This window comes from Rhea pennata, chromosome Z (assembly GCF_028389875.1).
Source record: "Rhea pennata isolate bPtePen1 chromosome Z, bPtePen1.pri, whole genome shotgun sequence".
Classification (NCBI taxonomy): domain Eukaryota; kingdom Metazoa; phylum Chordata; class Aves; order Rheiformes; family Rheidae; genus Rhea; species Rhea pennata.
Window position 1 is genome coordinate 16,440,321 of NC_084702.1, and position 15,993 is coordinate 16,456,313.

The window sequence follows — 15,993 nt, forward strand, 5'->3', positions numbered from 1 at the left end:
TATAGTTGTTTCTTCCTTTGTCTTTGAGTGATTTGTGTGGCTTCAGGACTCCCCATCCCAGGCATTTGTGTGACTGGAGAGCTGCTGCCTGTGTTAGGGAAAAGTTGTAGATGTGCAGTTTAAGCACTTCTTCATTTCTGTAAGAAAAAAAGCCCCCAAAACATTTCAATGAGAAATAATTAATTTTCTTGTCTTTCAAATGCCACTTTTTTTGGGGAAAAATCATATAGTTTACTTTGCTTTGTATTTCATTATATTTCATATATTTCATTTCCTGCAATAATAGTGCAGAATTACAAAGAACTTGAAATTGTTTTCAAAATATCTTATTAAAACATAAGAGTAGCTGGCATTTCTGTGATATGTATATATGATGCTTAGAATGTACAATTATTTCAGATAAATGGAGGAGGCTTTCTTAACCTTGAACTCTTAAAATTCTCTTTAAAAGTTCTCTGTAGTGGTAGAGTTGGGTACTTCCGTGCCTATACTTCTGAGGAAAAACTCACTTTCTAAAACCTTATCAAAACCCACTGCTATTATAGAGTAAGTCAGAGCTGAAGTTTGTAGCGCAGCAGCACTTCCATGCTTTAGAGTGTGGTGGTCCATGCTTTCATGTGGACGCTTTACATGCAACAGTTATTGCTATTTGTAATTTAGTTCAGCTTTTCATATAGATGGTAGAATCCCCTATAAAAATATACTTGACACAGTGGCTGAAGGATACATAAATTGTTTAAAATTGCTGGCGTTCCAGATCTGGCATTTGTGTGGGTGAAACAGTTTGAAATACAGTTGTTAGCAGGTCCTCTTTTAAAAAGGAATGTGAAGACACCATACAAGTTCTTGTCTCTTGATCAAGAGCACCAGCTTTTTTGTTTGTTAGTTTGGAAAAGAAGGTTGCCTTGGAATCATGTTCAGCCACTAAGGGTGTCTCCAAAGTCCTGTGTGAGTTTTTAGAGCACATACTGAAGCCTGTTCTGTTTGGCTACATTACTGAATGAAATCTAGTGTGACTTTGTAAATGATGCAGTACCACTTCTCAGTTAAAGTAAGGGCAGTCTTTAATGCTCTAACACAACAATCAAAAGTTTAAAAAAAACAAACAGGAAAAAAAACCTAACCATAGATAGCTAACAGAATACAGTCTGATTTTTACATTGTTGACTGTAATGAATATGATGTTACAGATGAATTTAATCTTGCCCCGCTTTGACTGTTCAAAGCATTCTACAGAGACCTTTAAACACCTTGCTTTTCTTTGACCTCATCATCAGCCACCCAGCTGCCCTTTGTTGCACCTCTTTTGTTGTTCAGTAGGCAAAGATCTCTCTATAACCCAGCTCAGGAGGCCAGTTTTTGCTGTCTGTTCATTGAATTTGCAGTCAAGTACTTTTCTACAGGTTTTTCTTTGCTAATTGAGGAGAGTCCCATGAATCTTTGATAAGTAGAGTCTTTCCTGTAGGAAATTGATTTTGGCTGTGATGCCATTGTAAGAGATGTTTGTCATGCTAAACAGTATCAGTTCAGTTTTTCCCTTTCAACTATTTCCTCTTGTTTGCATCCCTCAGCTATTTCATATGTTTAGACTGCTTTCTACAGCACATTTGTTTATTTTGTGCTTCATTTTGACATTGAAGGTTGCTACCAACTTTTGTGCACCTGCGAGTTAAACTATACAAACAGTAATAAAAAACAGTCTGAGTATATTTAGTGTATGCTTATATTTATATGTTTTATACTATTGCCATATCCAAGAATTTTGTATTGCCTATTACAAATTGAATAATCTCTCTCTCTTTCTGTCTTTGTTCTCCGTCTAAATTCAACAGGAGGCTGAATTTCAGTCATTAAGGGAAGCACTCTCCTTTGTATCATTAATTGATGGATATTACAGATTAACTGCAGATGCCCACCATTATCTCTGTAAAGAAGTAGCACCACCATCAGTGCTTGAAAATATCCAAAGCAACTGCCATGGGCCAATTTTGTAAGCTATTTTCTAGTAGCATAACTAGGTGCTTTTGCTTTTGAAAGATGAGCTTTAGCCAACTGTGAACCATGCTGGACATCTTGAAGTAAATTTGTTACATATATGTAATACAAAATGCTTCAGATTTTTTCCTTTTTTTTTTTTCTTTGCAAAATACAGTGTCTTCTTGAAGTATTATGAAAAATAAAATGAAATATTCTGATTTTGATTTTCTTCCTTTAGAATTCCCTTTTTCTCCAACTAAGGCAGTAAAGACATGATGCTGAATTTACAAAATTAGTTATTACCATGGCAACAATGTATTATGGAATAAACAAAGAATCTCATGTTTTCACTGCAGCCTCCAGCAGAAATAGTATCCGAGTTGCAAAGAGTAAAAGGCAAATTAGCACTAGCTTCAATATTTGAGCAAGGAATACAAGAAACTGCTGGCTACATAAACTGGATGTTCTATTTGTTTTTAATGCTGGTTGTTTCTTTATTTTCTCCAGTTTTTAGAGAGAGAATTTGGTGCCTGTATTGATTTTTTTTTTCAACAGTTGATATAGTATTTTTTATTGTTTACAGAAGGATGAATGCTGAGTTTAGCCGTGCTTTAATAAGGCAGAATAAAATGGCTGTTTTCTTCAGCATGTGGAAAGCTTGGATATCCTGATATATGCAGGAAAGTCACCCTGTGTTGCATAAAACTAACACAATCCTACTCTGTAGATCTTTCTGGAAATTTCCCAGGGACAGAAAGAGGAGAGGTGCTAAAATCCTCAGAAGAGATGAAGTAGGAGAAGGATGGTGGCAGATAAAACTTTAATTACGTTTTTTGTGTCTGGCAGACCTTGACTAATGCCATATTTTGACCTTTTTTTTAGGGCTGCTGAGAAAGATATGCAAGGGGTTTAAATCTTTCCAAACCATTTTATTCCTTCTTAGTGGAGCTAAACTGAAATAGTCAGGGAAAATTATAGTAATGTGTATGAGGAAGCTTTTATTACAGTTTCATCCATGATGAAACTTGAAAGTCATATCTTAAGCCTAGAGAAATATATTTCCTTTAGACTTTAAGGTTTCTCATGAAGTGAGTAATTGTGGTGTTTTCAGTAGTAAGAATTTTTAATATGTTTCTCTCTGTATAAGCAACCACTTTGAATATTGTAAAATAAAGGGACCAAAAAGTTGGCTTAAGTGAAATTCTAAAGAACTGAGAACTTTGTCATCAGCATATTAGACATCTGAGTGTTTGTTAGTGTTTGCTAGTCTGTGATGTTGTTAGTTTTTGAAATTATGTAGTATTAAACATTTTTTTCTTTTTATTATAGCATGGACTTTGCTATTAGTAAACTGAAGAAAGCAGGTAATCAGACTGGCTTCTATGTTCTTCGTTGCAGTCCTAAAGATTTTAAAAAGTATTTCCTCACCTTTGCTATAGAGGTTGGTATTCTGCCTTTGATATTATCTGTGTACTCTTTATTGCATTATAATAGTGAGCAGAAGCTATGCTGCAAATTATTCTGAGTTTTCTCTTCAGAATCTTTGATTCTATAGTTACTTGCATCAAGTTGATGATTTTTGTTGAACGTGCAAGAAGCATATTATGGTCTCTACCATTTGTGACTGCTGACCATCACAAGGGAGTTGGCAGGGAGAGAGCTTGAGAGTTCTGGAAAGGGTGCAGTGATCCTTAGAGACAAAGTAGTTTTTTGATGGTGATAGCTTTTTAGTTTTTGTTGTTGTTTGTTCTTTTCCTAACAGATTAGGGCTTGATTAGACTAGATATACAGTTAACTCTGATCTGTCAGTTCTCTGCAGGTCCTCCTTAGTTTGGGGAGGGTTTCTGGGGGTATTTTTGTTTGTTTTTTGCCTTTTCCGTCACAGTGCTGGACATTGTATGGCAAACATTGTATGGCAGCAGTTATATCAACACAGATCTGTTGGACATACGATGTCACCTAGAATGGAAACCACATTTGAAATGCCTGCAATTTTTATGCTACTAAAGAGACAGATGTACTTCTGCTCTGTGCAATATTGCTGTTATATAATTACGTGGTTTTGTTTTCCTAATTAGCAGGGCTTTGGGAGTTCATAAGTAGGGGAGGTAATATGTAGGTTTTCTTGGTGGTTTGCAGCAAGCTAGCAAACTTACTAAATATTATCAGAGATGCACACATTTCTGAAAACAAGAAAAAAAGTTGCTGTCTGGGTGAAGAAGTAAACAATCATTTTGAGTTCAGTTACATTTTAAATGTATGTCCTGTCAGTAAAGTTTACCTGAAAGGGATTTTTTTTAATTTTTGTTTGTTTATTTGTTTATTTATTTATTTATTAGACTAAGAGATCATTGAGTTTCAAAAGTCTGAGTGTCCAGACCAAGCTAAGTCTGCCATTAATTGACCTTGCCAGTTTTTTTCTCATTCTGATTATTTCTGGGCAAGCAATTAAAAGGCTTTTGAGATTCAGAACTTGTTGGAATGTTTTCCACATTGTTAATATGAAGGCACGTAGAAGCAGTGTTAAGAGATCCTCTTGTTTAGAAAAGGCCGGTGCGATCTTTTCGAGATTCATCATAAAAACAAAAAATAGTTCTGTGCATAATGAGAATCTGTGCTAGAAACAAGGTGCTTAAAACTGCACTGTAGACAACAGGAAAATAGAAACACAGCTGAGATCTCCAAATGCTTGTGAGAAGAGTTTATCCTCATCAGTGCCATTTCTAACAGGCATTCAATTTGAGCATTTGGGTTATTACTTCCAGCAAAATTTTATTTTAATATTATTATTATTTTTTAGGATGAAACAACTTTTCTTACTAGTTTGCAAGATAGATCTGTTCTCTGCTTTGAAGTCTCCATGGTTGGAGATTCGTAATGTTTGTTTTTCTTAATGTTAGCACACTAATTCCTTTGGGAATAGTATCTCACAATCAGTATTACATAGTGAGATCAAGATAACAAATTAGGGTAATATCCTATTGACGGATTTTCTCTTTAATTAGTATAGTGCTCTGTATTCAAAAAAGGTTTTTAAATAATAAATATCTTCTAAATAGTAAATATTTCTTTTTAATGAAAAATCTGCAGCGTGAAAATGCCACGGATTATAAGCACTGCTTAATTACAAAAAATGAGAACGGAGAGTATAATCTTAGTGGAACCAAAAGAAGTTTTGGTAATCTTAAGGATCTGTTGACCTGTTACCAGACAGAAACTGTCCGTTCGGACAGCATAATTTTCCAGTTTATCAAATGCTGTCCTCCAAAACCAAAAGGTAAGAGATGGTAACTTATTTCTAAACATGTATGTCAAAGTTTTAGCTTGAGGATTTAAAAATGCAAAAATAGATTAACTGACTTCCAGGGAGGTAGATTAATATGTTTGTGTGGGCTTTTGTTTGGTTGGTTGGGTTTTTTTGCACTTACCTGTTTGTTCATCTTTATCGTAGAGTTTTCAGTCCTAGTGGCTGCCATATCTTAACTTGGTTAGGAGATGATCTTCCAGAATTAACTGTGTTAACTGTAACAGTTTTGTATTTGAAGTAAAACTGTTTTCTTAATTGCAGTGGATTGTGTGCAGCAACATTTCTTCTTCAGCCAAGTGTTGCTGTGTCTTGAAAAGGACACAGCTACTAAATATTAACACTTCTCACTGGATAGTTTCATAAGCAACGGAACAAACAATACCTGATTTTCAGTTTGCTTGACATCTTGACTGAACTATGCCAAGGCTATAATGTGATTTCAACCTTTATTTAACAGTGAAAAGCATACATGAAATGGAATACCTGGTGGCGAAGAGGATTTTCTGAAATCTCACCAGACTTGAATTTATATTAAAGATTTTTCCTAGATACTCATGCTTTCTCTTTTATGCATTCTAATAATGAATGTGTGCCCTCTTTTTTATACAGTGAGTATTAGTAGGTGTCTCTCTTTGCCTCTTCCCCTCTTTGCCTCTTTCCCCTCTCTCTTTGAGTCTATATTTAAACAGAAACTCAAGAGCACAAAATATTTGATACATGTCTTTATCTCTTTCAAATTTGATTGAAATTAGCCAGTGGATTCAAATGTTTAGAAGAGAATTGGCAAGTAAATGTACATGTGCGTGTTACAGAGAAAAATTGCAAAATCTTATTTCCATAGAACTCAAACAATAATATATGTACATCTGAATTATGAAGTACTGGATAAGTATAATCATGTATGCATGCACACATTTATCTACAAATGTGTACCTGTCAGCTTTGGTTTCACTAGCAGATTTGCTTCACTCCCCAGAGAGAGTTTTTTCAAGATCACTTGAAGAATAATTATTCTGGTAAATATGAGGCAATGAGGATCTCTAAAGTGCTGCCAGAGGCAAAAATACTTACAAGTTCTAGAGAGGCATAGAGGTGCAAGTGTCTGTGTTAGAAAGACTTCATAATATAAAGTAAGAAGGTAATTTACATACTCTTTTTCCACCCCAATTGTTATCCAAAATACAGCAGAAGTTAAGATGTGGAAGGAGGATGGGGTATTTTCAGAATGTGCTTGTCAAAAATAGTAAAAATAGCTGATGAACTTGAATCATAGAATCATAGAATCGGTAAGGTTGGAAGGGACCTCTGGAGATCATCTAGTCCAACCCTCAAACGAGTGGCCCGTACGGAGATTGAACCTGCGACCTTGGCGTTATTAGCACTATGCTCTAACTAACTGAGCTAAAGCTAACCCCCCAATCTTTTTTGCTGATTAAAAGAATAAAGATTTTGAATTTGTTTAATAGATCTTTGAAATATTGTGTGACCTTTTGAATGAATTTCTCTTGGTATGATAGCCTCTTTTTTTTTCTCATTAATAATTCTGTTGAAATTATATTGTTAATAGTTTTATATTTTGCAGCTTTATTTTCTTTTTTCTCCCTACTCTATTTTCTTCACAGATAAATCAAATCTCCTAGTTTTCAGAAGCAATAGTGTTTCTGATGTACCTTCATCACCTACGCTACAGAGACACAATAATGTCAACCAGATGGTCTTTCACAAAATCCGGAATGAGGACTTGATATTTGTAAGCCCTTTAATTGCATTGTCCACTGCAAGTGATTGATTTTATACATACTAATTTATAAAAACACAGTATATACTTAAAATACTCTTATCTGAAGTAAGGAATTTTGCTGTAACCTTTCTTTAGGCCTTAGACTTGTGTGTGTGGGGGGGGGAAGAATATTTAGAACCTTCCTATAATACAGATAGTCTTTTTCCCCCTCTTACTAAAAATGTCCTTCTGACTGCAATAGCAATTGTTTTCTCTGTGCCTACAGATGTCTAAATATCTTTCAGTAATAGTAGCTCCCTGCTCTCTAGCTGTTGCAGCAGTTCATTCTCTGAAATCCACAAGAAGTCAAGCAAAAGTTCTGTACTTTCTAATGTAGTTGTTTCTCAATCCTGTCAGTCTGACTCAAGATGTGTGTTAACTGTGAAATTTAGCATATACTTGTTTAGGTGAAAGTTTGAGATTTTTCCTAGGCCAGGCAGAGATTTCTGATTTTTCTGTCTTTTAGGAAGAAAGTCTTGGACAGGGCACATTTACTAAGATTTTCAAAGGTATAAGAAAAGAAGTGGGAGACTATGGACAGCTCCATCAGACTGAAGTTCTTTTAAAGGTTCTGGATAAAGTACACAGAAACTACTCTGAGGTTGGTATGATTGTTGATAAGATATATAGAACATATTTTTTTCTTACAGTGAACAACTTGGAGTATTTGTTATATAGTAGAGGACTGTTCAAAACTGAGTTTATTCTTGGCCTCATGACACTGAGAGGATAGATTTGGAACTGGCTCTGGGAAGCACACTTACATACTCTATCTCCCCCCGATCCTTTAGGGATTTTTGAGCTGTCCACTGAGAGACCATGCAGGCAGCACAAGAGAGAGTTTGGCCACAGACCTCTCTGTTATATACAGATGAAGTACCAACATTTCCAGTTACTTTTTTTCTGTTGCCTTTTTGCCATTTTTTTGTAATCATATTAATTTTTCAATGAAATAAACATTTAAAATTAAGTCATAAATATTGGAAGTGTGTATATATGATAAACACTTCCTATATGTACAATCATCCATACTCTATTAGGCCTTTAAGTGCTTGAGTGAAGCTGTGAGCAAACAAGACAGACCTTCTGCAGAGACCAAACCACTGTTAGCACAACTGAACCTAAGCTTATGTATGTGAAAATTTAAGTTTTAAAAAGTTAACAGAATATCGTATTTTTTAATGTATTATGTAGCTTTATATGGCTATTTATTATCTATTTTGATTGTATATTTGTATTAAATTCCTATATATCCTAGAAGCCTTTTCAGCAAACAAAGAGAACCAGTCTATTGTTTAGCAAAATTTTCAACTATTAAAAAAAAAATACTAAAGCATTAGCAAAAAAGAAAGACATTCTGATAGCTAATATTTGCAAGCTATGAGGGCATGCACTTTGGACATTTTAATAACACAATAAAGAGCACCTAGCATTTTTAATTTTAATTCAATGAGTAATGTACTTATATTCTAAAGTTAGGCGAAAATCTGTTGACCCCAAGAATAAAGAAATGTAAATACAATTGATTAGAAGAAAATTACCTAATTTTGACTTTGAGTAGGGGAGTGATCTGTACAAAAGACATAGTTGGACAGGCCACTGAAAAGGATCATGAGCAACTAAAGTAATAAAAACATCTGAAACTTTACTGACAAGGGGAGGTAAGGTCTACAGTATTGGATGAGTGATATAGTACTTCTCGTCTTCAACGTAATAGTTTTGTGTAAAGGAATAAATTGGGAACTCTTTGGAATGCATTTGAGTATGCATTCTCAGTTAATTAAAAAAAGTTTTATGCACAAACAAGGAATATAGTTTGTATTACACAGGAGGTTTGCAATGAGATGCAAATTGAAATAGTTTTAAAAAATGAACATTTTGTTAGAGATCATTAATGTATTTCGGGTTTGTCTTCATTCCTATTTTTCTCTCTCTCTCTCTCTCTCTCTCTCTTTCTCCTTCCTCAAAGTCCTTCTTTGAGGCAGCAAGTATGATGAGCCAGCTTTCTTACAAGCATTTAGTATTAAATTATGGAGTCTGTGTTTGTGGAGAAGAAAGTAAGTAGAATTTATGTATACCAATTTTGTACAGCTGTAATTAGTTTGTGCTCGGTTCCTTGTAAAAGAAGAAAAGAATAAACACCACAGCTGCTGGAAACTTATGCTACTGCAAAGGGAATATTTATTAAGTCTTAGTGTCTGAAACCAAATTGAAATAACTATGGTAGCAGAGAAAATGTGGAAAACTTATGTAAATATGAGTGTGAGTAGTAACTTTTGCAAATGTTTCACTGTCATATCTGTTTCATCTGAAAATCTTGTTAACGGAAAGTTTTGCAAAGCTTGTGAAATTAGCATTTGATACCCCAGAAAATTTTCCCATCTACATTTTTGTTAACTGTGGTCAAATAAAAATAGAAGTGGTTGGCTGCCGAAGAAAATCACCGTTTGTGGTGATCAGAAACATTTAACTCCTGCCCAATACCTGTGCATGTGTCGACTTTGTGAGAAAAAATGTAATTGTGGGAAGTTTGACTTAGAGATGCAGTTCTAAAAACATGATGGCTGTTTATTTCAAGACAATCTTTGCAAACATAAACTCAGTCATTGCATTATCTTCAGAAGTAGGGTGCATTTATAACATCTTAAAATGAAATTTTAATTTTGAACAGTTGATCCGGTCTTCCATGTATACTATCTTCCAATACACTACTGGAGCTTACTCTGGCAGCTTTTCTCTTCTTGAACTGTTTGGTATCAGTGCCAGTTTGTGCAAAAGACGTATTTTCATCACAAAATGAATCATTTTACCATAATTGTTTATATGTTATGTTAAGACATGCTCTGCATGCAGATAGAGGGAATCTGCACTTTTTTTCCATGATAGCTGGAGGGAGCTTTTTCTGTATCAAGAGTTGCTTCCATTAGGAGGTTGGAAAAGACAGAGCCATAATTGGTTGAGAACTTGTCATACCAGTTTCTTTGTAAATACACCCACAAGTTGCTTTTCCTAGTTTATTCATGATACTATAAGCATACCCATTCTAAGAACTGTATATAAAAATTCCTATTAGATATGCAATATATTTTTAAAAAAGTTATCTGAGGATGGATACAGTTACTTATTTCTCGTTTAGAGCATGGTTGCCTGCCATAATCTATTTTATTTCTGAAGACGAAGGAGGTTTATTAAATCTATGGTTTAGTAAGAGGCAGTTACCAAGAAATACCAAGAGTGGCTGTTCGACTTGCTGTAGTTTATATAGTTTATGTACAGATTTAATGAAAATTGCTTCACATAGTTGTAAAAATGTCTATTAGTTATAAAATTAATCTAAAAGTATTTTATAACTAAATGTAATTCCAATAGTTTTCAGTGTTTTTAGAGTGTAAATGAGTAGTATTATAGCGTGTATGTCTTGCAACTGAAGACAAAAATTTGGTCGTATGATTTGAAAATGTCTTTTGAAGCTGACAGACGCAGCATTTTGAAATGGATCTTGTTTCTTGGGTTATTCACTGTGTGACTACATGGAGGCATATGTCATCAATATATAAAAGTTTTCAGTGCTATGCAAGATAAACTCTTACCAGCCCGTTTTCAAGAGAAACATCTCTTGTTTCAGCAAATTATGCTATTTTTCAGTCGAAGTACAGACTGTAAGCAAGTAAGAAGTGAACAGCTGGAAATTCATTTATTATACCTATTACACTGATATTGCTGTACACAACAATGCTTATTACAAACTCATTTATTTCACTTTTAGCATGAGGGTGGAAGGATGCTAAGTAGATTTGTTAAGGATTAGCCTATTTTGTGAAAGAAAGACTATTGAAAATCTGTTTTAGAAATGACTTTGTGTTTTGGAAGAAAATATGCAAACTTTTACACCTTGAAGAAGTGTAAAGAACTTGGAATATTTGTGACAATATTCAGATGTGATATAGCTTTGAATTTGTAAGTGGCTGACAGAAAAGCACAAAGAAAGAAAAGTACAATACTAGAGTGTGGTATCTGCCCTGAAATTCCATTTATTTTTGTTGTTTTTAATTGTTACTCTCTCAACATTTTAAATCAGATATCCTCGTACAGGAATATGTAAAATTTGGATCCTTGGACACATATTTGAAAAAGAATAAAAATGCTATCACTATCTTGTGGAAGTTGGAAGTAGCTAAACAGCTGGCATTAGCCATGCATTTTCTGGTAGGTGATTTATTCTTCTATTCTGTTAATGACTGGATTCAAATGTTTCAGGCTGGATTCAAGATTTTCAGGCTTACACAACTAGAATAACTGGTTGCTTACCATTTTTCTTGAATTCGGGTGGGATATTTGAAAATAGGGTGGGCATACACCAGGTAAGGTTAGTAGATAGCCAAGGACAGGCCATTGTACCTTACACAAAGGGTGCACTTTGCACTTGAATTTTTCCGTTGTCTTTCAATGCTTTGTTTATTGTGAAGCAAAATCCATTTTCAACCTAAATTCTTTCTTTCTTTTTTTTTTTTTTTGCTGTTTTCTCAGGAAGTGGTAGCTAACCAAGTAGTATCTGATCACAGGAAGGAAAAAGTATTACTATTCAAACTGCTAGTACCTTTTTTACTTTTTTTACTTTTTTTTTTTAATGCCTTAGGCCCCAGTATTCTCTATTCAGTCCATTCAAATTTTGCACAAAAACCATTACTTGAGACAAGATATTTGATTAAATGAAACTCTTTTAACAATATTTGATTCTTCTTATGTTTGTTCTACATGGATCGGAGTAATAGATCAGTATTCACCCAAGTTGACAATGTTGTTAAAGAATTTTAAACTCAAAGTTTAGATAGGTAGATAACATGAATCAAAATTTCAAGAAACTGTAACTCTGTGAAGGGAACTGTTGAAATGTCTAAGCAATTTGATCAACTTAATCTTTTATCACTTTCTTTACTGATATTTCTTTCATGCTGGGAAGTACTTGTTTAAAAGTACCTCTTCAGTTTTAAGATGTTTTTGTGTGTATGTAAAAGTTGCATTTCCATTCATCAGGAGGATAAAGGCCTTGTTCATGGGAATGTTTGTGCAAAAAACATCTTGCTTATCAGAGAAGAAGACAGGAAGTCTGGAAACCTTCCTTTTATAAAACTTAGTGATCCTGGCATCAGTATCACAGTTTTACCAAAAGACAGTAAGTCTTCACGTCAGCTTTTTGTTTAATGCTTCTGACTATAAAATAAAAGTTTGAGGTTCTTCTCTGATCACTACCTGATATACTTCTGTTTTAGTTAGTTTCCTTCACTTTAAAATAACCTGAAATCCTAGTTAGCTATTTTGAGTTTATTTTGTTTATCAGCAAATAGCTACAGTAAAGAAAGCCACATTCTCCATTCCGTGGTGTTTTTTCTCTGCAGTTATCGCTGTATACAATCTTCTTTCACTGGCAGTACTATTAGTATGATCTAAAGTACTGTCCTGTTATTGTCAAGATTAAACTGTTGTGTTTTGTAGTTTGGAGAAGCTTTCAGAGTTTAAACTAAAAGCACTTTCTGAAAATGCTGCCTTGCAGTTCAGAATTATCCCCAGTGCATCTCATGATGAATACCTGATATCATTGATGATGCTAAAAATACTGGGTTATCGTTTTTGCTATTGAGCTGTTCTGTTGCTTTTATAAACATGAAATTAACTCAGACTAAAAGAAATGTGCAATGTGTGCAACATTTATATGCTAATAAAATTGTTGGGACTTTATTATTTTTGTCTACTCTTAAGTAATTTTGGAAAAAATGGAAATAGGATATACTTGAAGAGTTAGTACATGCTGAAAGAAATAATGCATATAAGAGGCTATAAGCACTGCTATACCATATTTTCCGGTAAGCTGTTTAAGATCACTTTTAAATTGAAAGCCTCCATTAATCCTGCCAAGATCTGAATTTAAAATACTGTAAATCATAGTAAATACGATATTAATTTAAATTTTTATTACAATCATTACCAAAAGATTACAGTCAATAAGTTTGAAATTCATTTTTATTGCTCTGTTACATTACTGTGCCATTATATAATGTCCAATATCAATCACTAACATAGGATTTTTTACTTTTCACCATCTAATTCCTTTGTGGTAGCTTTTAAACTTGGTAACATCAGGGAAAGTATTAAAGTGAAAGGAAAAGTATGATATGGAAATGAGGTGAAGGCAGCTTTATAGGATTGGTTTCATTTTACAACAAAACTAATGATCTCATATTCTGATTTTTATAAATACTATTTTTGTAAATATTCTATAGTATTTTCTAGTCAAGAACAAAAATTTGGAAAGATATTCAAAATGCATTAGAAAATTAAATATCTGTGCATATACAAAATATTTTTGTTAAATCAGACACGTTGTAGAACTTTTTAAATAAATCTAACATATTACAGAACTTTGTTTTCATTACTGATCTTAACATGATATTTTGTTTGCATAATTACACAGTTCTTCTTGAGAGAATACCGTGGGTTCCACCTGAATGTATTGAGAACCCTAAACAATTAAACCTGGCCACAGACAAATGGAGCTTTGGCACTACATTGTGGGAAATCTGCAGTGGGGGAGACAAGCCTCTGAGTGCACTGGATTCTCCAAGGGTAAGTAGTACTGAATCTCCAGTCATAACAGTTCTTTGGACACTTCTAATTTAAAACATCTGTTACTGTAACTATATTCATTAGCATGTGAAGTGGTGTGGCCTCTGACCACCGCAGCAAAACTGCACTTCTACTAGTAGACAATGATCAGAAGTAATGGTTTGAGGTTTGTTTTATGTTGTTCGCTTTGATTTTTTTTTATGGGTACAAAGTACAGCTTTGCTAGTGTATTTTGTCTGCATTTCTGTTGTTTTGTTGCAACTGTTTCCACCATATAACTAAACATGACATATTCCTAAAAATGTACCTGACTTTTAATTGGCATTAATTTTCTAGTTATACTGAAATTGAGCATTGTAAATATTGTAATAGTTTGTGTTGCGGAAACCTAAGTTCTATCTTAGCTAAACCAGAAGCATTAATTTTGTCTCAACTAGGGCAAAAGGGATCCCATGTTTCATAGAAATATTATTTCTTGTATATTTAATATTTTTGCTTCCAAAGAAGAGGTAATTATTTCTCCTGCTAAATCTCCTAGAAGATTTGTAATATTATCACTGTGATGCAGCTGATAGCTTCTCCTTACAAAGCCTGATCTCATTTCTCCTGTTTTGGTGTCAACTCTTAAAACGATAGGCTCCTAGAATAACTTCTAAGTCTAGGTAGATCTAGATGTTTCAGAAGATGCCCTCGTCTCTTCTACTAACCTGTATTTTTTAATCTGCAAAGGAGATACCATGAGTGTAGACTCATTATCTTTCTCTTTTCTCATCTTCCACTAGTAGCTGCCCAGGAATTTGTGAGCCAGTTGCTTTAAAATATGCCATCTTGCTATATTGTCAACCTTGATGTAAATCAGTCAAATGGGCATGTTGGTGAGATAATGAGTCTAGATTGAGAGCTGCATTTTTTTTGGCTGCTCTGGTCAGAATCCTGTGGCTGTTACAACTCTTCATAGTTGCATGCTAAAATGTCTCCAACCTCTTTAATCCCAGAAACTACAGTTTTATGAAGACAGACACCAGCTTCCTGCCCCTAACTGGACAGAACTAGCAAACCTTATAAACAACTGCATGGATTATGAGCCAGATTTCCGGCCTTCATTTAGAGCCATTATACGTGACTTGAATAGTTTGTTCACTCCAGGTGAGTCTATGATAGGACAAGACTGCACTATTAAAAAGAAACATGATTGCTGTCAGTTTGTTTTCATGCGGTGCCTACCATTTTGATGTACTGACCCAGCCACAGTCCGTTACCATAAACATAAGATAGTAAAAGTGTGCTGTGTTACTGCTTTTTAATTTGAGAGTACACTAAAAGTTAGCATTATCACTGAAAGCATCACTTGTTTCATGTCTGTCCCAAAGGTTTTGAGTTTTTTAACCAAGTACATTTTATTTGTGACTCTCTTCTTTCTCCCAGTGCATAAAATAGATATCTGGCTTTTTTTTTAATTTTCTAACACATATTATCAGAAACCTTTGTGGAGTTTGCATTTCTTCCCTCTGCAGTAGTGGAATCATTGCACAATAGTTGCTATATTTGAAGTAGAATTGACCACCAAAAAGAACATGTTTGGAAATTAAAAGAAAACTCAATATGAGTCAGGAAACATCATTTGGTTATTTTGTAATACTTCCTGGTTTTATGGCCAAAAATTATTATGTAGAAATCAAGGGGGTTGTTAATATTCCACTATGCTCAGAAATATGCCTAGCAAAGGGTAGAACATGGCAGCATGTTCATGGCAGCATGATGAGTTTCTTCATTTTCCCATCTACTTCTCTCTTGCCTCCTATTCCCCCCCAACACACCTCAGATTACGAGCTATTGACAGAAAATGATATGTTGCCAAACATGAGAATTGGTACTCTTGGATTTTCTGGGGCATTTGAAGATCGGGACCCAACACAATTTGAAGAAAGACATCTTAAGTTTTTGCAGCAACTTGGCAAGGTAGGATGTTTTGAAATTTTCTGATTGCTGGGAAAGAACTGTCATTTCAATTATCTTCTGATCATCCCATATACACTATTTACACTGAACATTTCTGTTACAGAAATTAACAATTTCAGTTATATCTAGTCATAACACACAGTTCCTTTTAGATCTTTTTTTTCAGTTTATCAGTCGAATGACAGAATAATGATAACTAATCTCTACAGTGGATCTAGTGACATTGAATGGCTAAAATGTTTTGTATGGTAAAATAATGCACAGCCCTATCTGACATAATCTGTTCCTATTCTTTACACTTGATATTTATTTAAAATTGTGCTAGTGGCTTTTTTGGTACATGGATATT

The 15,993-nt window shown here is 34.2% G+C and overlaps 1 protein-coding gene across 10 annotated transcripts in view; it reads left to right on the forward strand.

Moving 5' to 3' along the window:
- Positions 1 to 15,993, forward strand: part of JAK2 (Janus kinase 2) — a 92,816-nt gene that overhangs the window by 61,842 nt on the left and 14,981 nt on the right. For 9 of the 10 annotated variants that reach the window (XM_062600245.1, XM_062600250.1, XM_062600246.1 and 6 more), the window contains 11 exons: positions 1,833 to 1,990; positions 3,307 to 3,418; positions 5,068 to 5,254; positions 6,907 to 7,034; positions 7,531 to 7,665; positions 9,034 to 9,121; positions 11,143 to 11,270; positions 12,099 to 12,237; positions 13,534 to 13,685; positions 14,681 to 14,831; positions 15,508 to 15,644. In XM_062600245.1, the coding sequence (XP_062456229.1) occupies positions 1,833 to 1,990; positions 3,307 to 3,418; positions 5,068 to 5,254; positions 6,907 to 7,034; positions 7,531 to 7,665; positions 9,034 to 9,121; positions 11,143 to 11,270; positions 12,099 to 12,237; positions 13,534 to 13,685; positions 14,681 to 14,831; positions 15,508 to 15,644 (1,515 nt within the window). The remainder of the gene's footprint in view (positions 1 to 1,832; positions 1,991 to 3,306; positions 3,419 to 5,067; positions 5,255 to 6,906; positions 7,035 to 7,530; positions 7,666 to 9,033; positions 9,122 to 11,142; positions 11,271 to 12,098; positions 12,238 to 13,533; positions 13,686 to 14,680; positions 14,832 to 15,507; positions 15,645 to 15,993) is intronic. The other variant, XM_062600254.1, reaches the window with a different exon arrangement.